General features: G+C 36.1%; 1 protein-coding gene across 1 annotated transcript in view; it reads right to left on the bottom strand.

The window, feature by feature from the left end:
- Window positions 1-22,928, bottom strand: part of LOC141696181 (uncharacterized) — a 59,380-nt gene extending 36,452 nt beyond the window's left edge. Inside the window, exons 1-5 of the mRNA XM_074500361.1 lie at window positions 20,151-22,928; window positions 19,732-19,839; window positions 19,613-19,648; window positions 18,893-18,964; window positions 18,375-18,446 (exon numbers count right to left, since the gene is read on the bottom strand). Of these exons, the coding sequence (XP_074356462.1) occupies window positions 18,375-18,446; window positions 18,893-18,964; window positions 19,613-19,648; window positions 19,732-19,735 (184 nt within the window). The 5' untranslated portion in view covers window positions 19,736-19,839; window positions 20,151-22,928. The remainder of the gene's footprint in view (window positions 1-18,374; window positions 18,447-18,892; window positions 18,965-19,612; window positions 19,649-19,731; window positions 19,840-20,150) is intronic.
- Between the last annotated feature and the right edge of the window lie 226 nt (window positions 22,929-23,154).

Below are 23,154 nucleotides of genomic sequence, written 5' to 3'. Positions count from 1 at the left end.
ACCATCAGAGTTCCCATACTGAGACCATCTGAATATGCCATATGGAAGGTGAGGATGACCATGTTTCTGGAAGCTACAGATCCAGAATATCTTGATAGAATCAAGGAAGGGCCTCACAAACCAACCAAGCTCACTGTTGCAGTTGCAGGCTAAGCAGCAAAGACCGTACCAAAGGAGAAGAGTGATTATACTGCTGAAGATATCGCATCAATTGCTAAGGATGCTAAGGTACGACACTTACTGCATAGTGCCATTGATAATGTAATGTCAAACAGGGTAATTAACTGCAAGACTGCTAAGGAGATATAGGATGCTCTGAAAACAAGGTGTCAGGGAACTGATACAATTAAGAAGAATAGGAAGACAATACTCACTCAAGAGTATGAACACTTTGACTCAAAGGCTAATGAGTCATTGACTGATTTATATGATAGATTTGTCAAACTCTTGAATGATCTGTCACTGGTTAATAAGGAGTATGATCTTGAAGATTTAAACGTTAAATTCCTGTTAGCTCTTCCTGAATGTTGGGATTTGAAGGCAACAACAATAAGAGACAACTACAGTCTTGATGAAACAACTCTTGATGAAATTTATGGAATGCTCAAGACTCATGAACTTGAGATGGAACAAAGAAGCAAGAGGAAAGGAGGAAAGTCAAAGACAGTTGCTCTAAAGGCTGAAGAAGAATCCCCCAAGGCAGCTACCTCAAGAAAAGACAAGGGTAAAGCTCTTTTCACAAAGTTTGATACTGAGTCATCAAGTTCTGAAAATGATGATGACTCAGATTCTGAAAGCTTTCCTGAGACTGATGCTGATAAGGAGATGATGAAGCTGTGTGCTCTTATGGTGAAAGGGATCACAAAGATTGCATACAGGAAGTTCAGGAAGGGAAAGAAGTTTTCCAGGAAAGGCACAAGTTCTGATAAAAAAAATTTCAGAAGATCTGAGGGTAGAGGAGGAAAGTCTGATAGAGGAGATTATACCAATGTCAAATGCTATAACTGTGGTGAGAAAGGCCACATATCTCCTGATTGCAAGAAAGTGAAGGGTGACAAAGGCAAGGCTCTGGTCACAAAAAAGAAAAGCTGGACAGACACCTCAGACTCTGAAAGTGATGAGAACTATGCTTTGATGGCAAATGCTGATAAAGAAAGTGCTGAGAGCAGTTCTGAAGCTGCTGAAACAAAGGTACCTCAGACTACTTATGCTTTTCATACTGATGATATTAATGAGTTGAGAAGATATCTTAAAACCATGTTTGTTAGTTATAGAGATCAAACTTTAACATGTGAAAGATTAACTTCTGAAAATCTTGCTTTTAAGAAAAGAAATGATTTCTTAGAAAAAGAGTTAGTTATGTTCCATCAAACTCAGAAGGATAGAGATGATGTTTTTTATGTTAGGGATGAAGTGCTAAAAATGAATGAATCTCTAAAAACTGAGTTAGAAAAGGAAAGAGAGATAATCAGGACTTGGACTAACTCTGGCAGAACAACTCAAAATTTGCTAAGTAGTGAAAATTGGAAAGAGGGCTTAGGTTATGGAGAGGATAAGAATGATAAAGGAACTGTAGAAATTAAGCCTGTTGTTAAGCAAAAGCCAAAGTTAAAACCTGTTAAGTTTGTAACTGTAAAGTCTGATAATGATAAATCAGAAGTTAGAGAGGGATTAACTTCTGACAAACTAAAATAGGAAAAGACAGCTGAAGTAAACATAGGCTTAATGACTAAAAAGCAGCTTAAGCATAAGCTGAAAGATGTTAAGAATGCAAACAAGGTAAAATCACCTAGGAAAAATAGGAATGGAAAGGAAGGTGTGAATAAAAGCAATGATTATAAACCTGTTTCTGATGCTCCTAGGAAAACATGTCATAACTGTGGAAGTTCTAACCATCTGGCCTCTTTTTGCAGGAAGGATAAGAACATAAACTCCTTACCTTCAAAATCAGGAGTTAAGAGTCAGTCTGTTAGATATAAACCACAAAATCCTTGTTTTCATTGTGGTAGTTTATGGCATTCCATTTATACTTGTAAGGAATATCATAGTTTGTACTATGATTATTATCAATTAAAACCTTCTTTGAAGAAAGTTTCCATTGTTCCTTCTAGTGTAAATTCTGATTCAAAGTCTGATAGTGTAAGTTCTGATAAGAAAAATGTTAACATAAACTCTGATGCTAAATCCACTGCAAATGTTAACAAACTTGATAAGGCCAAAGGATCCAAGCAAGTCTGGGTCCTTAAAACTAATCATTAGTGGTCTTTGTGATTGCAGGGCAACAGGAAAAATATTCTAGTTCTGGACAGTGGATGTTCAGGACATATGACCGGAAATAAAGCCCTGCTATCAGACTTTGTGGAGAAAGCTGCCCCAACTGTTTCTTATGGAGATGGCAACATTGGAAAAATATTGGGATATGACAATATCAATCTAGGGAATGTCATCATTAAAGAAGTAGCTCCGGTCTTAGGACTTAAACATAATCTGCTGAGTATAAGTCAAATATGTGACAGAGGTTATAATGTTGATTTCTTTGAAGAACACTGTGAAGTTGTGAGTAAATCCAAAGGCAAAGTTGTTCTAAAAGGATACAGGCGTGGTAACATTTATGAAGCTAAGCTTTCAACAAGTACTGATGGTTCTGCAATCTGTCTGATGAGTAGAGCATCAATTGAAGAAAGCTGGAATTGGCACAAGAAACTCTCTCATTTAAATTTCAATAATATAAATGAACTAGTCAAGAAAGATCTTGTGAGAGGACTGCCAAAGTCAGTATTTGCTCCTAATGGCCTTTGTGATTCTTGTCAGAAGGCCAAACAAAGAAAATCTTCATTCAAGAGCAAGACTGAATCATCAATTCTTGAGCCTTATCATCTACTACATGTTGATCTATTTGATCCAGTGAATGTCATGTCTATTGCAAAGAAGAAATATGCGTTGGTCATAGTGGATGAGTTCACCAGATACACATGGTGTATTTCTTGCACACAAAAAGTGAAACTGCATCTATCTTGATTCATCATGTCAAACATCTGGATAAATTGGTCAAAGATTCTGTGAAAACCATAAGGAGTGATAATGGCACTGAGTTCAAGAATTTGATAATGGAAGAGTTCTGCAAAAATCATGGAATTAAGCAGGAATTTTCTGCTCCTGGAACTCCACAGTAAAATGGAGTTGTTGAAAGGAAGAATAGAACTCTCATTGAAGCTGCACGTACAATGCTTGAAGAAGCAAAGCTTCCAACCTTTTTCTGGGCTGAAGCTGTGCAGACTGCTTGTTTTACTCAAAATGCAACACTCATTAACAAGCAAGGAAAAACACCATATGAGATGGTGAAGAAAAAGAAGCCAAATCTGAAGTACTTTCATGTATTTGGATGCAAGTGTTTTGTTCTCAAGACTCATCCTGAACAGCTATCTAAATTTGATCTAAAAGCTGATGAAGGAATCTTTGTTGGATATCCACTTTACACAAAAGCCTTCAGAGTCTATAATTTGAGAACAAGAGTGGTCATGGAATCTATCAATGTCTCTTTTGATGACAAGAATATTACTGGTCGTGAAGATTTTATTGATCATGATCAGCTGAGATTTGAAAATGAAGACTCAAGTACTGATACTGAAAATCCAGACAGTCTAAGTCCTGATACTGTAAACTCTGATGGTTTAAACTCTGATGTTATTGAAACTGTGGTGACTACGCCAAAGGAAGATGCACCTATGCAGAGGGAGTATACTCAAGAACATACCACATCTCAAGAAGCATCAGAATACACATCTGGCTCTTCAAGTTCTGATTCGTCAAGTTCTGACAAGCCAAGTTCTGATAGTTCTAAAAATCTAAATTCTGAAGAATCCAACTCAGATAGCATAGTTTCAGGGGGGCATCAGAAAATGAAAATGAAGACAGCATGGATCATGGGGGAGCATCCAGTTCTAGAGAAAACCTTCCATCTGCAAGGAAGTGGACTAAATCACATACACCTGATTTGATAATTGGAAATCCTGATGCAGGTGTCAGAACTAGAATAGGTACTTCAAACGAATGTCTTTACAATTCTTTTCTCTCTCAGACTGAGCCAAAGAAAGTGGAAGAAGCTCTTCAAGATACTGATTGGGTGTAAGCAATGCAGGGAGAGTTAAATGAATTTGAAAGAAACAAAGTCTGGACCCTAGTGCCAAGACCAAAGAATAGATCTGTTGTTGGTACAAAGTGGGTGTTCAGAAACAAAACTGACAGTGATGGCATAATTACAAGGAATAAGGCAAGGCTGGTTGCAAAAGGATATTCTCAACAAAAGGGAATTGATTATGATGAAACATTTGCACCAGTTGCTAGGTTAGAAGCCATAAGGATATTTTTGGCTTATGCTGCTCACAAAAAGTTTACTGTCTTTCAAATGGATGTGAAAAGTGATTTTCTCAATGGAGAATTGGAGGACGAAGTATATGTTGAACAACCTCCGGGCTTTGTAGATTCCAAACATCCAGATTATGTCTACAGGCTTGATAAAGCACTTTATGGACTTAAGCAAGCTCATAGAGCATGGTATGAGACTTTAGCTCAGTTTCTTCTGGAAAGTGGATTCAACAGAGGAACAATAGATAAAATATTGTTCTACCTCAACCATGGAAAGGACTTACTTCTGGTCCAGATTTATGTTGATGATATCATTTTTGGGTCTACAAATGACAGACTTTGCAAGAAGTTTGCCAAACTGATGCAGTAAAGGTATCAGATGAGTATGATGGGGGAACTTAGCTATTTTCTGGGCCTTCAAGTCAAGCAAAATGAAGAAGGCACTTTTATTTGTCAAACTAAGTACACCAAAAACTTGCTGAAGAAATTTGGAATGCAAGATTGTTCAAGTGCATCCACTCCCATGGCCACTGTAACAAAACTGGATAAGGATACTGGTAAATCAGTAGATATTACTGATTACAGAGGTATGATTGGCTCTCTACTCTATCTAACTGCTAGTAGACCTGATATCATGTATGATACCTGTCTTTGTGCAAGATTTCAAGCAGATCCAAGAGAACTTCACTTAACAGCTGTGAAAAGAATTTTTAAATATCTTAAGGGAACAATTGATCTGGGATTATGGTATCCCAGAGAATCAGATTTTAAACTAATAAGTTACTCAGATGCAGATTTTGCAGGTTGCAAAATTGACAGGAAAAGCACAAGTGGAAGCTGCCAATTTCTTGGAGGCAGATTGGTTTCTTGGTTTAGCAAGAAAGAAAAGTCAATTTCCAAATCAACTGCAGAAGCAGAATATATTGTTGTAGGAAGTTGTTGTGTACAGATTCTTTGGATGAAGAATCAGTTACTGGATTATGGGTTAACATATTTCAAAATCCTTATTTACTGTGATAATCAAAGTGCTATTGCTATGACAGGTAATGCAGTTCAACACTCTATGACAAAGCACATCAGCATCAGGTACCACTTCATCAGGGAACATGTAGATGAAGGTACAGTGGAATTGCACTTTGTTCCAACAGATCAACAACTAGCAGATATCTTCACAAAACCATTGTGTGAAGCTACTTTTACAAGATTGGTAAATAAACTTGGAATGGTTTCAGGTTCTTTCTCTAAATCTGCTTAGTTTTGTTCTGTTACATCAGACTTTATGATCAGTATTTACAGAATTCAATATCTTTGTGTATTCTGTGCTTAAATGAAAAATATGTTTAAGTATTGTCTGTTGTCTGATCAATGTTTCTAAACTCTGATAGTGATATGTCTGTTTAGGTAACTATTCAATTCTATGAGGATAACTGTGCTAGATGCTGACCTAGTAGTCTTCAATAAACAAGGGATCCCATGTAAGAAGTAATTATTTCTGTGGAAATCTATTGACACAAGCAAATTCTGATAATTGAGCTTAGTTGAGTTTACTTTGTCTATCTTATTACTAAGTCACAAACTAGAATAATGCTGCTCATCTGTTAAGTTCTGATGCTAGTAAACCTGTTGAATGAACTAAGTGCTGATAAACCTCACTTATCAAAAGAAAAAAATGAAACAAGGATTAAAAATCAGGTACTCCTTTGAGATCTAGAGTAAAAATGTGGAAGGGAAGACCCAAGTGCATTGCTGGTATTAAGTAATATGCATCAGAAAAGCAAATAAAATATTTTCTTGGTGACTTTTCACACTCTATGATTACTGGAGAAATACTCTGATAATAGCATAAATTCTGATAAGCAGTCGTGACTCACTTACACTGAGAAGCCACTGTAAAAATTAATTTAAAAAGATGCACAAAATTAGCACACAATAGTTGAGGTGGACTCAAGCATGAACTCATTCACCAGTAGGTTTCAGGATAATGACAGCTCTTTAGCAAAGTTTTAGTTATGCCTTATTTCTAAGATGTACTAAAGTGAATCAGACTTTACTCTTTGTCTGATATTTAGCTTAATGCACACACTAACCACTCCATATGAATGATGAAAATCACTGTGGTGATCTATGTTGTTTTAGATGAACAGTCATTGTGTCACATTGCACAAATTCTGAGGATAAGTTTTGATTGCATGTTCTGATGATTATGTTCTGAAGAATATAAATCAGAATTTGTGTGAGGATTTACTAAGATAGGCATTCATTTTTTAAGTTAAGAGATTATGTTCTGATGACTGTTAAGTTCTGATATAAGTCTAAGTTCTGATATTCACGTCTGATTCTTTACTTGACTTATTTGTGGATAAAATTTGACCTAACAGTCTCAGTTTAAACCTGAATATGTTGAAGTGGAAGATTAATAGTCACTATGGTTAGGGATAGTGGTACTCGTACTTGAACAGTCAACTTTTACTTGCTTCTTGTGCGCATTAAACCATGTTTTCTCTTTCCAATGAATATTTTTCTTTTTCCAAGTCTGGGGAGACGAGGTAGAATTAATTCCACCTGTAAGCATTAAATTTCTTTACGTCTCCTGGCATTCTCTTGCCTATATAAGCAACCACTTCACATCAGCCTTCCCATCAAATCTCTTCTCACAAACTCACCTTCATACTTTTTATATCAAAAACACCATGGTCAGATACAATATGTTTTTGAACTACGAAACTTTCAACATGGAGCCGAGCTGTGCTGATTGGCAGCAGGAATGGCACGTTACTGCCATTCCTGATGAGATATGGGACTCCTTTCCATAGAAGGTTCTCACCCACCTCCTGTTCTTCTATATGGATTACCATCGCCATCTGGAGCGATTGGAGGAGGAAAGGCTGGAAGCTCTCCGCCAGCAAGAGCGAATCATTCGACTCGCTATTCTGTTTGTCGAGAGTAGGAAGAAGAAATGATTTATTTTCTTCTTCCTATTTTTCTTCATCATCAGCCTTGCCATGCTTCTTGAGCTAGGACAAAGGCTGTTGACGTTAGGTTTAGCAGCTTAGGGAAATCTTGTACAAATTTTAATGTAATTTAAATTTCATGAATGTATTCTCTTGATATATTAATGAAATTTGTTTTTGTTTCAAGATCTTGTCTCTGAGATATTTTGTAATGCATTGATAAATCCTGATATATATTCATATTCTGATGACCATATAAATTCTGTTTTCACTTAAGTTCTGATTTTATTTTATCAGTACTTGCTCATCTGATTTATTATGGTCCTTTTCACTTGAATTTTTTTTTCAGAATATTGATGTTGCAGTGATAAATAATTAAATAAGTGGGAACGATTTTAATTTTGAATTAAAACTGTTTCACCTTGATTAATGGAATAACTGGGTAAGTGGAACGGTTTTTCCTTGAAAAACTGCAAGTGGGTAAGTAATGATTACTGTTTTCTCGAGCCCAGTAACTATCCGTTATTACTGCATGTCTGATAGGTGTCCAACGGTTACATTTTTTTTAAGGTATAAGTAAGAGAGAGAGAGAGAGGATTTTTTTTTAATCTTTTATTTCCTTTCACACTTTTTCTCTCTATTTGCTTTTACTCTCTTACTTCTTCCAACGTTGGTTTTTCATATAGACATTCTATCAAACACCTAACAGGCACTTACACATCTCGATTAATTTCATGGCACCAAAGGATTTAATCATTGATGGAGCTAAATTTGTTCCAAACAATTATGCTGCTATTCTTGATAATGCTGAAGCTCCATCTGAATTGCATTTTGTGCAAGATCTTCTTGCACATAGTGAAATCGGGTATGCATTGACGCAACCTTCCGTCTTCTCAAGTCAACAAGTTCTGACACTTTGGAGGACTGGAAACTTTGATAATGGTGGTCCAAATGGACTCCTAGTATTGTTTTCAAAGTGGGTGATTCTTCATATGCAGTCACTCCTGGTACAATATGTAAGGCTCTACATCTCCCAGAAGGATGTACTTTTTCAATTCCAGAGGAATCAGCTCTTCAGGAGTTAATGGCCAGTTTGGGATATGAACAGAGTTTGGAAAAGCTTGGGCGTTGAAACGGGCTCATATCAGGAGGGAATGGAGCTTCTTCTTCGACTGCATCACTAAAGCTTTTGGGAACAAGTGTTCGAATTTTGATGTCATCCCCATAATGAGTCAGCACATCGGGTATGCCATTATAAACCAAACTCATTTTGATTTTGCAACGGCTATAATTGGTTTTATTGGGGATAGGATGACAGAGGATAGGAATGTTGTCTACTTTGCTCGATTCTGTCAACTTATATATACTTTTTGTACTGATAAACCTCAACTAATTAGTACCTCAACTCCACCTTTTAAAGTTGCAAAACGATACTTTAATGACCTGGTAAATGCTGACACTAAGAAACCAGTGGTTAGACCTTTACAGATTCCTCAGTCTGTAAAATAGATCTTAGTAAATGCTGATCCTGATACTTATAAATCTATTTATCCTGATATCCAATCAACAACAACCTCCCAAACACCACAACAACCATCAGCACCTACCACCCATACTACTCAACCTACACTAAGGCAATATCTTAGATCATATCTCTCAACTTCACAGACAGTTTAACCCTCATCCTCAGAACCTCCTGTGAAACCTTCATCTTCTAAGCCTAAGAGGACAAAGACCGTTCCTCAAACACCTCAAAAGAGAAGGAGGATTGCTTTAAGAGATGAATCTGATACTGAGGAACAGGTTCCTTCTTCAGAACCTGTTGTTAAAGAAGCTGAGAAAGTGACTTCTCAGAAGGATTTTGGAATTGGGGGATCTAGGCTTCTCAAGAGGCTTAGAAGAATGACTGTTCCTGAAACTCCCAAGAAATCCATATCTACAAAGAGATATAAGAAACAGAGGGCAAAAGGCCAGTTTCAGATGATGAAGAAGCAGCAGCTAAGGAAGGGGATCAGGAATCTCTGATCTCACAAGAAAAGAAATCTGCTCCAGTCTCTACTTCTCCATCAACTCCAACTCAGGAAGCTGTTACTGAAAAGGCCACCACACCATCTACATCTCCTGTTCAAAAATCTGTATCTCCTGTTGATCCAGGCACAAGTGCTGATATTGATATTCAGACCTTGGTTGTGCCTGAAGTAATTCTCTTAGAAGCTCCAACAGCAGCTAATCCTTCAATAACACCTGTTACTGATGTTGTTCAAATTGCAGAGTTGTCTACTACACCTTCTCAGCATCTAGATGCTGATGATCAGAATTTCGGTGAGCATCAGGATATGGTTGTTGATCAGAACTTAGAACCAGATCAGCAATTAGAGGATGCTGAAGCCTCCATTGCTACTCACACTATTGTTTTATCAGAAGATACTGATTCTGTAAGTTCTGATGCTGCAAATGCTGGAGATACTGGTGATGCTGCTCTACAAGCAGATGCTGATGAAGCAGGTCCTTCAGAACATGCTCCTCAACAAACAGTTCTTAAATCTGAACTTGTTAAGAAGTTTGTTACAAGAGAAGCACCAGTTACTTGGAGTGAAACTCCTGCAGGACAAGAGTGGACTAAGGAATGGAACTCAGTCACATGTGCTCCTTCTGCACAGAATCTGGCTGAGCAATTGACAAAAGCTGATGAGATGTTAAATACTGATGATTTCAAAACACAGCTTAGAGTCACTGCATTGAGTACTAAACATTTACAAGGTCTTCATTCAAATACTCATGCAGAGTTACATCTCTTAAGGGAAGAACTAATGAAGCAAGAACAAGTTCACAAGATTGATAAGAAAAAGTTCTTCCAACCTACCTTTGACAGGATTGCTTATATTGAGAAGACTCAAGAAACACAACAAGCTCAGATTGATGATATTCTGATAAATCAAGTTGCTCAGCAATCTCAACTTACTGAAATCCAAGCCTCAGTGGAATTGCTTTTCTCTCTTCTACTACCTGCTGATGCCAAAAAGGGGGAGAAAGTAATTAAGTCCAAATGCAAGACTGACAAGACACTGAAAGGGAAGGATGATGAAAAGGATGATCAAGGAAACCCTGGAATGGGTAGAGGTCATAGTCAAGGTAGAGGTTTCTCATCAAGAAAAGCTGAAATTACAAGTCACATGACAAGTTCTGATGCTGGTAAAAGGATAAGTTCTGATGAACTTTTAGATCTTGATGAAGAAATGTCAAGACAGTTATTTCTTCAGGAAAATCCAGGAATGGACTTGGAGAGTTTAATGGAAGAAGAAGTCAGACTTAAATCAGAAAAAGTCACATCTAAATCTGAAGCTTCTGGTAAAAAGACACTTCCAAAACTCAAAGGCATTGTGATAAAAGAAAGGACATATACTGAAGCAACATTGGCTAAATCACAACCGCAGATAGATCCAAGATCCAAGGGTAAAAAAAAGGTTGGTGAACCTATCAAGGTTTATGTGCCTCCTGAGAATGAAGAAATTACTGATGAAAAGGATGATCTTGCTCTGACTTCAAGAAAAATTCTTAAAACAACCTCTGACATGGCTCAAGTTGTTCAGAGTCAAGAGACAGTAAGTTCTGATATTCCAAAGAAGCAAGTAACCTCTGACATAGCTCAAGTTAACTTGATATCAGAAGATAGACCAAAGAAACTTCTACCAGGATTCACTAAAGCAAAACAGACTCAACCTTTGAAGACTACTGCAAGTGGTTTTGAAGCAAGAGTAGTTACTGGAAAGGAAGCAAGAGATAAAACTGGATTGGGAAGTGCTGATGAAAGAAGAATACAGAACACTGCCAATGATCCAACTTCCTTAAGTGAACTAGGTATTGGAGCAACTTCTGAGAGATTGAATCTACTGGAATCTGTACAAATGGTTTACCATACCTATTTGAAAGAACACATCCTGTTGTACTTTATGACAGATGGTAGGGTTTATCATATAAGGCAAAATGTCATTCCATTGAAGTATTTTGAAGAACTGGAGCATGTACTATTCTTACTTCATGTGGATGACAGATTGACAGGAAGTGCTGCAAACTATTTGAAGGATCAGATTCAGAGACAGAAAAGGCTTTATTATGTTAAGTCTGACAGCACATATGTTCCAAAGTACAGAGATCACAAGGGTGATATAGTTGAAATGAAGCCCAACACTGCTAAGATTATAACTACCTTTCTGGGTTACAGGGCTGTGGAATTCAATCTTGAGTCTGATAAAGCTTATTTGATCAGACTGGATCAGGATATAAGAAAAGCAAAGATTAATGATCTCAGGGCTGCAATCTTTCAAATTGGTGAAGATAATGCAGAGCTTAAAGATGCTAAAAGGAGAATGATTGATGAACTTAGATATGCTGAGAGATGTTTGTTGAAGAACTATCTCAGAACAACTCCTGACATCAGAGAGATCAGAAAGTGAAGCCAAGTCAAGATCTACAACTGCTTAAATTCTGATATTTGTACATACTGAAGTTTTTATCAGAAGTTAAAAATTGGTAAAGCTTTAAGGACTGTAAGTTGTAGTTATCTAGTCTAATTCTCATGCACGTGTACTTAATGTTTTGGACATCATCAAATATCTGTTAAACTTGTATATTATGCTAATTTACAAGTTGGGGGAGATTGTTAGATATATTTGATAATGTCATGGCTAATATGATTTATGTTTAGTTTTCAGATCTTACTTAAACAGGATAAATCAGTACTTACTGGAAGTCAGGACTTAAGGATATCAGTACTTATATTATCAGGAGATAATCATCAGAAGATGGATATCAGAACTTAAGTGCTGGAGTATGTTCAGATAAGGATAGTAGCTGATTAAAGGAAAGATGATCGAGATAAATATAAGAAGAGACATGCATGAAGAAGGAGTTCCGTGAGAATGGAATACTTGGAAGAAAAGATATCTGATTGATATATTTTAGGAAGGAGAATTATATTCCATATTAATTAGCGATTATCTTGTAACTGTGTAGTATATAAACACAGACATAGGGTTTACACTAGAAGTGTTATCATATTCGAAGAGATTATTCATTGTAACCCTAGCAGCTCTCGTGATATTTGTTCATCACTGAGAGGTAACAGTTCCATACTGTAACAGAGTTTATTGTTCCAATAAAGTTTATTTTCTGTTACTTGAAATATTAAAAGTTCGATTTGATTGTATTTTACACTGTATTCACCCCCTCTACAGTGTGTGTGACCTAACAATATGCAATGTTATTTCAACCCAAGATTCTGGAAAAGATTCGATGCTGTCAAGAGCAAGTGATGAATCGTGAAAAGGACAAGTTGACGGGAGAAGAAATTAAAGCTCAAAAGGATGGTAAAGGGATATACCGTGTTAACTCACGTATTTGGATACCTAATGTTGTGGAACTAAAGCACGAGATTTTGCAAGAAGCGCATAACTCGAGATTTTCAATTTACCCTGGGAGTACGAAGATGTACCAGGATTTAAAAGAAAGTTATTGGTGGCCCAACATGAAAAAGGAAATTGCGGAATGGATAAGTAAATGTTACACGTGCCAAAGAGTCAAAGCGGAACATCAAAGGCCAAGTGGATTGCTTCAGCCACTAGACATACCCGAATGGAAATGGGAACATATAGCGATGGATTTTGTGGTAGGATTACCTAAAACCAAGTCAAATCATGATGCGATTTGGGTGGTAATCGATCGGTTGACGAAGTCAGCGCATTTCTTGCCAATAAATGAAAGGTTTTTGTTGGAAAAGTTGGTCAAATTATATCTGGATGAGATCGTGATGCGTCATGGAGTTCCTGTATCTATCGTGTCTGATAGAGATCCAAGATTTAACTCGAGATTTTGGCAACAATTCCATGAACATTTGGGAGCTAAATTGAAAATGAGTACAGCATATCATCCGCAGACAGACGGACAAAGTGAAAGGACGATTCAGACAATTGAAGATATGTTGCGAACCTGTGCAATAGATTTCAAAGGAAATTGGGACGATCATTTGCCCTTAATTGAGTTTTCCTACAACAATAGTTATCACGTGAGTATTGGCATGCCGCCTTATGAAGCGTTGTATGGAAGAAAGTTTAGATCCCCTACTTATTGGGACGAAGTTGTTGAGCGCAAGTTAATTGGCCCAGAGCTAGTCCAGCAAACGAAGGAAAAGGTTGAAACGATTCGAAAGAGATTAATTACAGCTCAAGATCGCCAAGTAAAGTACATAAATCAAGAACGGAAAGATGTGCAATTCGAATCTGGAGACAAAGTCTTGTTAAAGATATCTCCTTGGAAAGGTTTAACCCGATTCGAAAAGAAAGGGAAGCTGAGTCCTAGGTACATTGGACCATTTGAAGTATTGTGACGAGTTGGGAAAGTGGCGTATGAATTGGCGCTACCTCCGCAAATGCAACATCTGCATAATGTATTTCATGTCTCCCTTCTAAAGAAGTATAATGCTGATGCGAGCCATGTGATCGAGTTGGAACCTGTGGAAATCCAACCAGATTTGTCCTATGTGGAACAGCCATTGCGAATTTTGGATCGAAATGAAAGGACGCTTAGAAATAAATTTGTACCTCTAGTTAGAGTGTTATAGAGAAATCCATTAGTCGAAGAATCGACTTGGGAATTAGATATCGAAATGAAAGAAAAGTATCCCCATCTATTTGCTTAGATTAGATTATGGGGACAGAATCCTTTTAAGGAGGGTAGATTGTGACGACTGAGAATTTTGCGACGTAATTAAGTCAATAAAGTATGTGTTATGTGATGTGATTATAATTATGTGACTAAGTGATGATTAATTGTTTTTTCTGTATATTAGAGTATAGGAGCGTGGATAAAAAAACGTTCCAATTGAAAGAGTCAGCTTAGAAGTTAAGCTGTGGTGTCTGGCCGTCAGGTAGAACGGAACCCGTCCTAATAGGGAGTTAAAGAATATAAAATGTAAATTATGTGTGATTGAATGAACTGAATGTTTAAATAAAGTATTTCATCCTAAGTGATGTATCAATTGATAATGATAATGAGAAGCGTAATCGAAATGCTGAGCGTCGGGCCATCAGGCTGAACGTGACCCGGTACGCGTAAAAGAGGATAAAGATTAAATAAGGATAAATTCTATGACAGACCTGAGTCGTTACGTGATTATATATGTGAGATTGTTGTCTGTATGCATGACTATGTGTTCTGTGATAATTTTATGAATTTTAAAGGGATTATGTGACTTAAATAAAGGTTTAATTAACCTTCGCGCATTTTTATAAAATCATTCGAGTAAGATAAAAACATGGGATTTGTTCTGTTATCTTCATAGTGGTCCTAGAGACTTTTTAAAAATGATGAGTGAATTTATTTGATGGTCTTTGCATTTTTAAATTGATTTTATGTGGAAATGTTATTATTAAAGCAAGCTTGCGAAATTCATATAAAATCAACCGTTTGCTCAAAAATCTATTATGGGTAATGGTTAAAAAGCTAATTTCGAGGCCTACGTATTAAAATTATCATTTTTAATAATTCTCGACTTTCCGAGAGAGATATATTTTATATTTAAATTTTGTTGCATTTGAGTAAAAAGAAAAGGGACAATGAGCATAAAACGGAATTAGTAAATTACAAGTTTGCCCTTGTTTTTAGTGGTATATAAACCCACTTCCCTTTCCCCTTTTTTTTCTTTTCCTCCCGTGCACTCACTTACCCTTCTCTTTTCTTTCTCTCTCGAACACTCTCACTCTCTCTCTCGGCTCTCTCCATCTCTCATCTCCTTCACTTGCATGCAACCCTCAAATCTCATCCAAACTCAAAGATATTGCTACCTTTAGACTTTATTTTTGATATACTCTTCGATTCCTATTTGCATGTAAGTGTTTATAGAAGTTTTGTTGGTTAATCACTATGGTAGTGTTCAAGGAAAACGATTTCTTGATGCAAAACCATGAGAGTGAATTCAAGCACTTTTGGGGTCATAAACTCGAGAGGAGACCCGTTATGGGCTCTCTCAAGTTCGACCACCACCGGCCATGATCCAAAGGAGAGCCAGTGGAGTTTCTATGATATGATAATTTGATTTTAGCTTTGCATGTTATGGTTTCTTGAAAGCTTGAAGAAGGGTTTTGTTTTTTTTGTGTTGAAACTCGAATATGTGATTGATAAAATGATTCCATTGATTGTTTTAGGAAGTAAATGGATGTGTGTAAATGATTGTTGCTTAGAAAATCAAAAATTAAGGTTTGCATGTGAGTTTTTAATTCGGCTATATGCTAATTAAAAGAGGAATTTGATTTTTGTAAGTTGATCTTGGTGAACACTAAGCTTATATAGCCTAAAGAGTGATTGCATGTTAGTTTTAAGGAAGATCAAGTGGTGCATGTCAATGTTTAGTCCTTGAGTTGTAAATCATGTTCTTGCCGAATGGAAAATAAACTTAAAAGGGGATAATTTGGTGATTAAGTGGATGCTTGTTGATTGAATGAATTGATTAGAGCTAAAGTGACTAGGTAATGCTTGGTTTTGGTGTTTAAGTGAATGGAATGATCTAGTTAAGGACTAAAACAAGTGGGAAATGTGATATATAACCTTGCATGTCAAAATCCATTCTTGCATGTTTGATTTATGGAAAACCCGAATGGGTTCTAAGGAATAAAAGAGGAATTAAGTTGGTTTTTTGTCAATTATATTAATGGCTAGTGAGAACTTGATTGCATGATAAAGATGGGGTAGTGTTTATGTTCGACTTTTGATGATTAAAAGAAGTTGTTGATTTTGACTCTTAATGTGTTTGTGATTCAGATTTTTTATTAAAAAGGATGAGGTTAATTGAGTAAATGACTCTTGTGATTTGCATTAGTTGTGCATGATTATATGAGATTAAAATTGAATATATATGGTTGTGTTTTGTATGTATGGTTCGAATTAAAGAATAAAAGAAAAAGAAAATTTAATTGTTCGATATTAAGAGCTATAAGTGATAGCTATGGTAGTAAAAAAAGTTATGTTAGTGTGATTGAAAATAGCCAAGGTTAAGCAAGTACGCTTTGGTTGTTAAGGATATAAAAGTTGCGAGAAAGGGATTATGCTATATGCTATGTGCTATGTCCTTATGTGTATAAGCTATATTCGTATACTCGAGTCAAGGATATAATCGAGTTATCGTATAGAGTGATCGTTCCGAGAACGAGAGTTGAGAATCTGATTAAGGTTTGGTTTTATTGTAGATTCGGAGCGTGAGGGCATTCAGGCTAGGAAAGGAAAGGGTTTACTAGGTGGCAGTAGTTCAACCTTCAGGAAAGCAAATCCAGGCAAGTAACTCTGATTACTTGTGTAAATGGTTATAAAGAGAATGTTGTTCATACCATGTAGAGTATTGAACTGTTTAATTATGAAACCCTGATATTGATTTGAAGTACCCTTGTTCTTGATAATTTGTTATTGATAAGCTTATTGATTCCACCCTTTGATAATATGTCCTTCATGTTCAAATTATGTATTGAGCCATGAAATATATTGAACCCACTTATTATCCTTCTTAACCCTGTCTAATGATACCCTGTTCTTCCTGATCACCCTATTGATCCCTAAACAAATGTTGATGCTTCTAACTTAAGTGCTTTGTTATCCCTGATACAGAATTCTTATGAATTGTTCCTTGCGTATCTTTGAATTACTCCCTGAACTTTGTTTCCTTAAAATCTGAATTAAGAATGAGTTTCGACTTGAAAAAGTCCAAATGATTTCAAATGCTTGGTAATGATAAAATGAATTTTAGAAAACCTATTTGTTTTTCCAACTCAAGGTTTTCCAAATGAATTCCTGATGGATTGGATTGGGACGTAAGAGGCTAGTGGGACTAGTCCAGTCATGGTAAGAGGCTAGCGGGGCTAGTCCAACTTAAGGCTGAAATTATGTCGATTGGTACCTTAAAGACCGGAATGGAGGTCGATACGGGCTGATCACCCGTATATAATGAAATGGAAAGATAAATTGATCCAATCAAGGGTTTTAATTGATTTTTTTTTTAAAAAAAAGGAACTGAAACTTTCTGTTCAGTAAATTGATTCTTGAAAATGGAAATGGTTTATACTGCTTTAAAAAAGAGTTGATTATGTTATTGTGAAGCTTAAAGCTCGAGAACCCTGATACTTAAATTTGTTGATCATATGATTGATTCCATATATTGAAATATTGTTGATCATAATACTGTTGATTATGTGATGAATGTCGGCTTTCGTCCTGCTTTGAGCCTTGTTCCTTGGAAAGCCCCACATTATCCTTCAAAACCTTTCCTTACCCCAAAAGATGGAAATCTGCCACCTAGATCAAATAAAGTAGAATGCTCTGAGTTTTGTAAAGCATATTGTGATTTGATATTGTAGAACTGCTACATAGTTACTTGCTGAGTTTTATACTCATTTGTTTTGTTTAATCTAACCATGGCAGTTAAGCAAAAAGATGGACAGGCTTAGGCGCACTGGTCGTAAGAGCGTACCTGGTGGTCCCTACCGTGTTGAGAGCTTCCGGTTGCCAGAGCAGGTAGTGGTAATTATGAGTAAGCTCGCGCCTAGAAAGAAGCGTTTAAAGATACAATGGGTTATATGTCGGTTCCCAGCCGGAATCAATATTGTTTATTTAATAATAATTTGGGTTTGTAAGTTATATTTTGTGATTGGTAGTTGTAATCTTGTCTCAAACTTTATCCTGTTGATCCTGGTAGTAGTTTAATCGGGGTTTATGCATATTTAATTATTAGATTAGAGGTGTGTGAGTCCTCATTTCCTAACCTCGAGATTGAGGGCGTCACAAGCACATTCTCCGTGATTCCGCGAAGTATGGAAGACTAACACATAAGCATGGAAAAAGGCATCATACCTATTTATTTTTAGTGGGAGGCATATCCGCGAATTAACTATAATTTGGGAGCAAAGATATTTAGAGAATATTTTACAGAGTTGGACAACGTTTGCATGAGAATCTCAGTGAAGCCATTCGGCAGAGTAATAATTAATGCATACGGAAGAAGGTGCACAGAAACAGTAATACCTTGGTTTGTTCCTCCGCCACTTGCTGAGTTGGGGTCTTTGTTCCCCTTTCCACCTTCTGCAGGCTCCTCATCTGGTTGCAACAATTTGATCAACAATATATGGAAATATATATCTTTAAAATGGTGTTATAATGATAAATCAATAACAAACAAAGGCTACTATCTATAGTATATAATGTTATGTCGAATAACTAATAGCATTACCCTATATTTGGGCATAAAAAATATAAAATAGTAATGTGTAGAATTGGCACACTAAATCATAAAAGTGGAATCATGTTAGGATTTAGTAAATCCAATAGGAATAAACATTTGATGGACAATGTGCAGGCAATTGTTAGAAAATGCAGGTGTAAAGGTCTAGTTTATATCTACGTTTTTTGTGCGAATTACTACATCCTGCCTGGAACTACGCTCAATTTTTGGTTTTCTGGATGAAATTTAAAACAGCCACAAACAAAAAGTCTAAGGATCAAGATGTAAATGTGCATATAAAAAATTAATGAATGGATGCTACCTTGCGTTGAGCTTGTAGGTGGAATGAGGGGCCATGCAGCATCTGTGTGAGAGGCCTCAGACACATTATTCTCTGTAGAAATAAATTGTTGGACATAGGAATTTATGAGAACAATTGAACATAACTTGGCTCATTTATATTGGTCGGGTATTAATCCATGCTCTTAATAATCGACTTAGGTCCGGTAATTAATGCAGCTTAATATCATGTTAATATGCCCACAAAAGATTGGAGCAGATGAGATAGCAGAACTTAAAGTCTTAAATCTGGATTTATTAAAGGACTCATTCATAATGTTCTGAATAGCAGGATACGGAAAACCTCAAACCCACACAATATTATATTTCCGATGTGCCATACTTTATCTTTGTTAAGGTAGTTATCGAGTGTAAATTTTTTTCTTTTATTTATTTGATGTGTATGTGCAATAATAAATTTCATAAATGGTGCTTACATTGTACATGCCACTGTAGTTTTCTAAAATGTATATTATGGAGCTTATACTAATATGCAAACCATGAACAATAGAATTATTATATTTTTCCTTTCCCTTGAAACTTGGTAAATTTGCAACACAAGCCAGACACGGGTACGTGGATGCACAGAATGGAGACCTCATAATTTATTAAAATTTACCGGAACTTAATGACTACATTAAGAAATGTAATACATGGAGGATACCTTGTGCTTAGATTTCACATGGAATTAGATTAACTGTACCTGTCTGTGTACACTCAGCATCGCTAGCAATGATACCTGCAAAAGGAGGCACATGGAAGAAGAAATTTATGGAAATGCAGAATCACGAGTTTTATGCATATAATATTGGATGCGCTCACTCATTATTGGGCAGGTTTAAAGCCTTGGCAATGATAGGCTCTGCGAATTCAATACAGCTTCGTCTATCACGCCCTTGGACCTGCCTCTTTTTCTAGAAGGGCCTTCCCCTGCTTTCAGTCACAGAAATTACAAAAAATAAATGCATAAAATCATATTTATAGTAATTAAAACCTTTTTATTTAAGTCTTGGGGTATAGTGTTATGAAAGCTAATCTATATTTAAATTTGGGGGACAAAATTTAAGCGAAGGGAACCCACTATGTGTTTTAACATTATGCGCAGCAACTAACAACATCGAATAAGCCTGTATTTATTCTGCGAAAATATTAGAAATGCATATAACTGTGAATTTGCAGGTACTTGTTAAAAAATACAAATTACAAAACTTTTATTATAACTCACTCTTTGAACGGCGTACATTATATCTTTGCATTGCTAACCTCCATCTTTCCAAAACATCTTCAGTCACCGCAATCTGAGGATGACCCCTTTTTTTAGCCGGGCCCATATCGTCTTTACCTATCAAGTGCTGACATAAACGGTTTCAATAACTTGCACATTTAGTTGTAATCCTGCCTCTACCCTAACAATCTGCGCAGAAAGGATGTTTGAATGCCCCTATTGTGCGACCAATTTGATTTGGTTTTTCGATATTACAATTCTGAATTGATTGAAGGTTAAATTTGTAAATCATGTGGGAGGGCCAGGCTACATAAACATACAAAGGAAATAAGAAACCCCATATAATGCTGCCATGTGCACTCAAGACTTGCTATACTCGACTCACTAAGCATACAATTTAAGATCAAGCCCCCGAGTTTATCGAGTGTGTAAACGAGTTTTATAGTTTATCGAGCTTTGTAACAAATTTTTACCGAGTTTGCGAGCATGGGGCCCTATTTAAGTTCTCGATCTTATTAGTTGCATTTAGAGTTTTGTAGTTTTAAATTTGACAATTTCATTAAAAATATGTAATTATATTTACAGTTTTAATTTTTATTTTTAATTTAACATCAATGTTGAACACTACACTATCGCCTTATTATTATTATGCCTCACTTTTCTACGAAGTATTTGGATGCGAAATTCAACAAACAGCTGGATGTGAATGTTTAAACATTTACATCCAAAACATAAGCTTCCTGAGTAGAACTGCTCCCATGTTAGCAATTGACTTCCTGGTCCCTTCCAACTTGAGGTTTGACTGTAAAAGCTATAGCAGCAATGCAAGTATATATATAAGTGGTTATGCTATCAAAGTTGGACTTACTATTGTTTCCAGATACTATACTAATAACATGGGTAAATGTTCATCAGCATATAAAAAATTTCATCCCACAAACTATAAAATTTAATTATATTTCTTCCTGGCTTCACATACTATAACCAAATTAGCTTACAAGATTATCATCTAGTTGTACATAGTATACAAAGGCTGAGCCGATCCTTTAGCACAGCTCCCAAAAATTGGTCTAAATAACGGTCGCGCCTAGAATCAAAGTACGGTTACGATTTTAGACAATTTATCTAGACATTTTATGTGCTTGAATTGAATCTATATAATGACCTGCATGTATCAGCAAAACAACCATATAGTCATGCAGGTTTTTTAGTTGTGCTACATCCTGAAAAACTAAGCTCTGCATTACAATAGTTTCCGATATCTAAACTACTCAAACAGCGAACCCATCAGACAAACACTTCCCAACTTGTTAATTGCATGTTAACACAAAGTCGATCAAGAATTATTAGGCATATAATTCCCTGCAGGTTTGGCCAAATTTTAGTTACTTTGCTTCCCACCCTCTAATTTCAAATAATTAAGAATGTGTTTATTTCTAATCCCAGACCCATATTGCAGGGTTACCGTTTGAACAGGAATGCATAAATTAAATATTTATTGATCATTTTGGGGAAGCTAATTTAAAGGACCGCATATTGGGAGAGTGTTTGGGAGAGATAGGAACTTGCATACCTAAGCTTAAGCCGACAAATCTTAGTGGTCAATTACGTTGTTTGTATCTGCGCTTTATTCATAATATTATCCCGGCGGCCAGGCCACTACATGAATTGATACTATAATGATAGATTCTACACCCTCAAACCAGCATTTAACATGTGATTAAGAAAGTTCCCGGCCCAAACAATTAAATGAGGGAACCATGTTAAAAGTGCACGGCTCAAACAATTTAATGAGGAGACCAGATTTGTAAAATAATCTGGACAACTATCATTAATTTTTAGAGATTAATCACGATTTACATAAAATTTCTATTAATTCAACTCACACTTATAATTTTATAATAAAATTTATTAAAATTATTAGGTTAATCATGATTTCAATATGTTAATTCTCTGATACCGTCCCATGGACATCAAGTTTATTGGGAATGTTTCACAGGGTGATGCCAATAAAACCTATTTGAAAAAAATTATTCACAACTCCATTTTTGTCGAGATTTGAATCCCCGGAAACATTATTTATGGGATAGAGGATATTATTTGTATAATTTCCAAGCCCCTATCAGGAAGAGAAACAAAGCTTTTAAGTTCCTATTTACAAGGATGCAAAGTAATTTATACCTTAAACATACTTACATCACAAAAAAAAACTAATGTGTATATCAGTTTAATATAATAGACTGCCTAAACCCATCCATGCCTGTATCTATACTAAAAAGGGAGGAAGGGTAATACAGCTGAACCTAGAGGTCTTTGGCACAGAGAGCATTTTTATCCTTCAATGGTTCATATTTACTGAAACAGGCCAAAGCTGGTATATGTACCAAGCTAGCACATCACTTCTCAAATTTCAAATTTCAGCAAATACCAAGTTAAAGTACCTAATCTAAATGTTTACTTACATCAAGCAACTGTAAAACCCATTTAAACTACACACACCTACTAACACAATGTAATAATATAAGCATACAGGTATACAACTAACCACACTGAAATTACCAAACTCATCAATTACCTAACACACCAGCATGATCCATATAACCAAGCAAACCCACCAGTCCAAACCCCCAATCCCTAATCTACAAAACCCCGATTCCCAAAACTCTAAGCGATGATGATTGACCCGCACCTTTTCAGTCCCCAACCCCAAGGATAGAATTACGGCTTGGCCCGCCTTCGATCCTATGTATTATCAACCTCCTTTTTGGACAGCTTTGAATTCTTTGTAGCTTGTTCAGACAGCGGTGGCCTGTTCAGACAGTGATGGCTAGAATATAGACAAATAGAGGACAAATAGAGAGGGGTAAAATTGTCTTTTTATCGGGATTAAAATGACTCACGATTTTTTACCCCGTGTTCTGCTATTATATAGATAAAGAATTATTGAATAATTGAGTAAATAAAAATGCATTACTGTTGTCAGCTATGTGTTGTACCCATTATGGATTGTATGTGTTGTA

The sequence above is a fragment of the Apium graveolens genome, chromosome 11 (genome assembly GCF_009905375.1).
Source record: "Apium graveolens cultivar Ventura chromosome 11, ASM990537v1, whole genome shotgun sequence".
Taxonomy (NCBI): domain Eukaryota; kingdom Viridiplantae; phylum Streptophyta; class Magnoliopsida; order Apiales; family Apiaceae; genus Apium; species Apium graveolens.
Note: the sequence above shows the minus strand (reverse complement) of the source record. Positions and strands in the feature narration are given on the sequence as shown.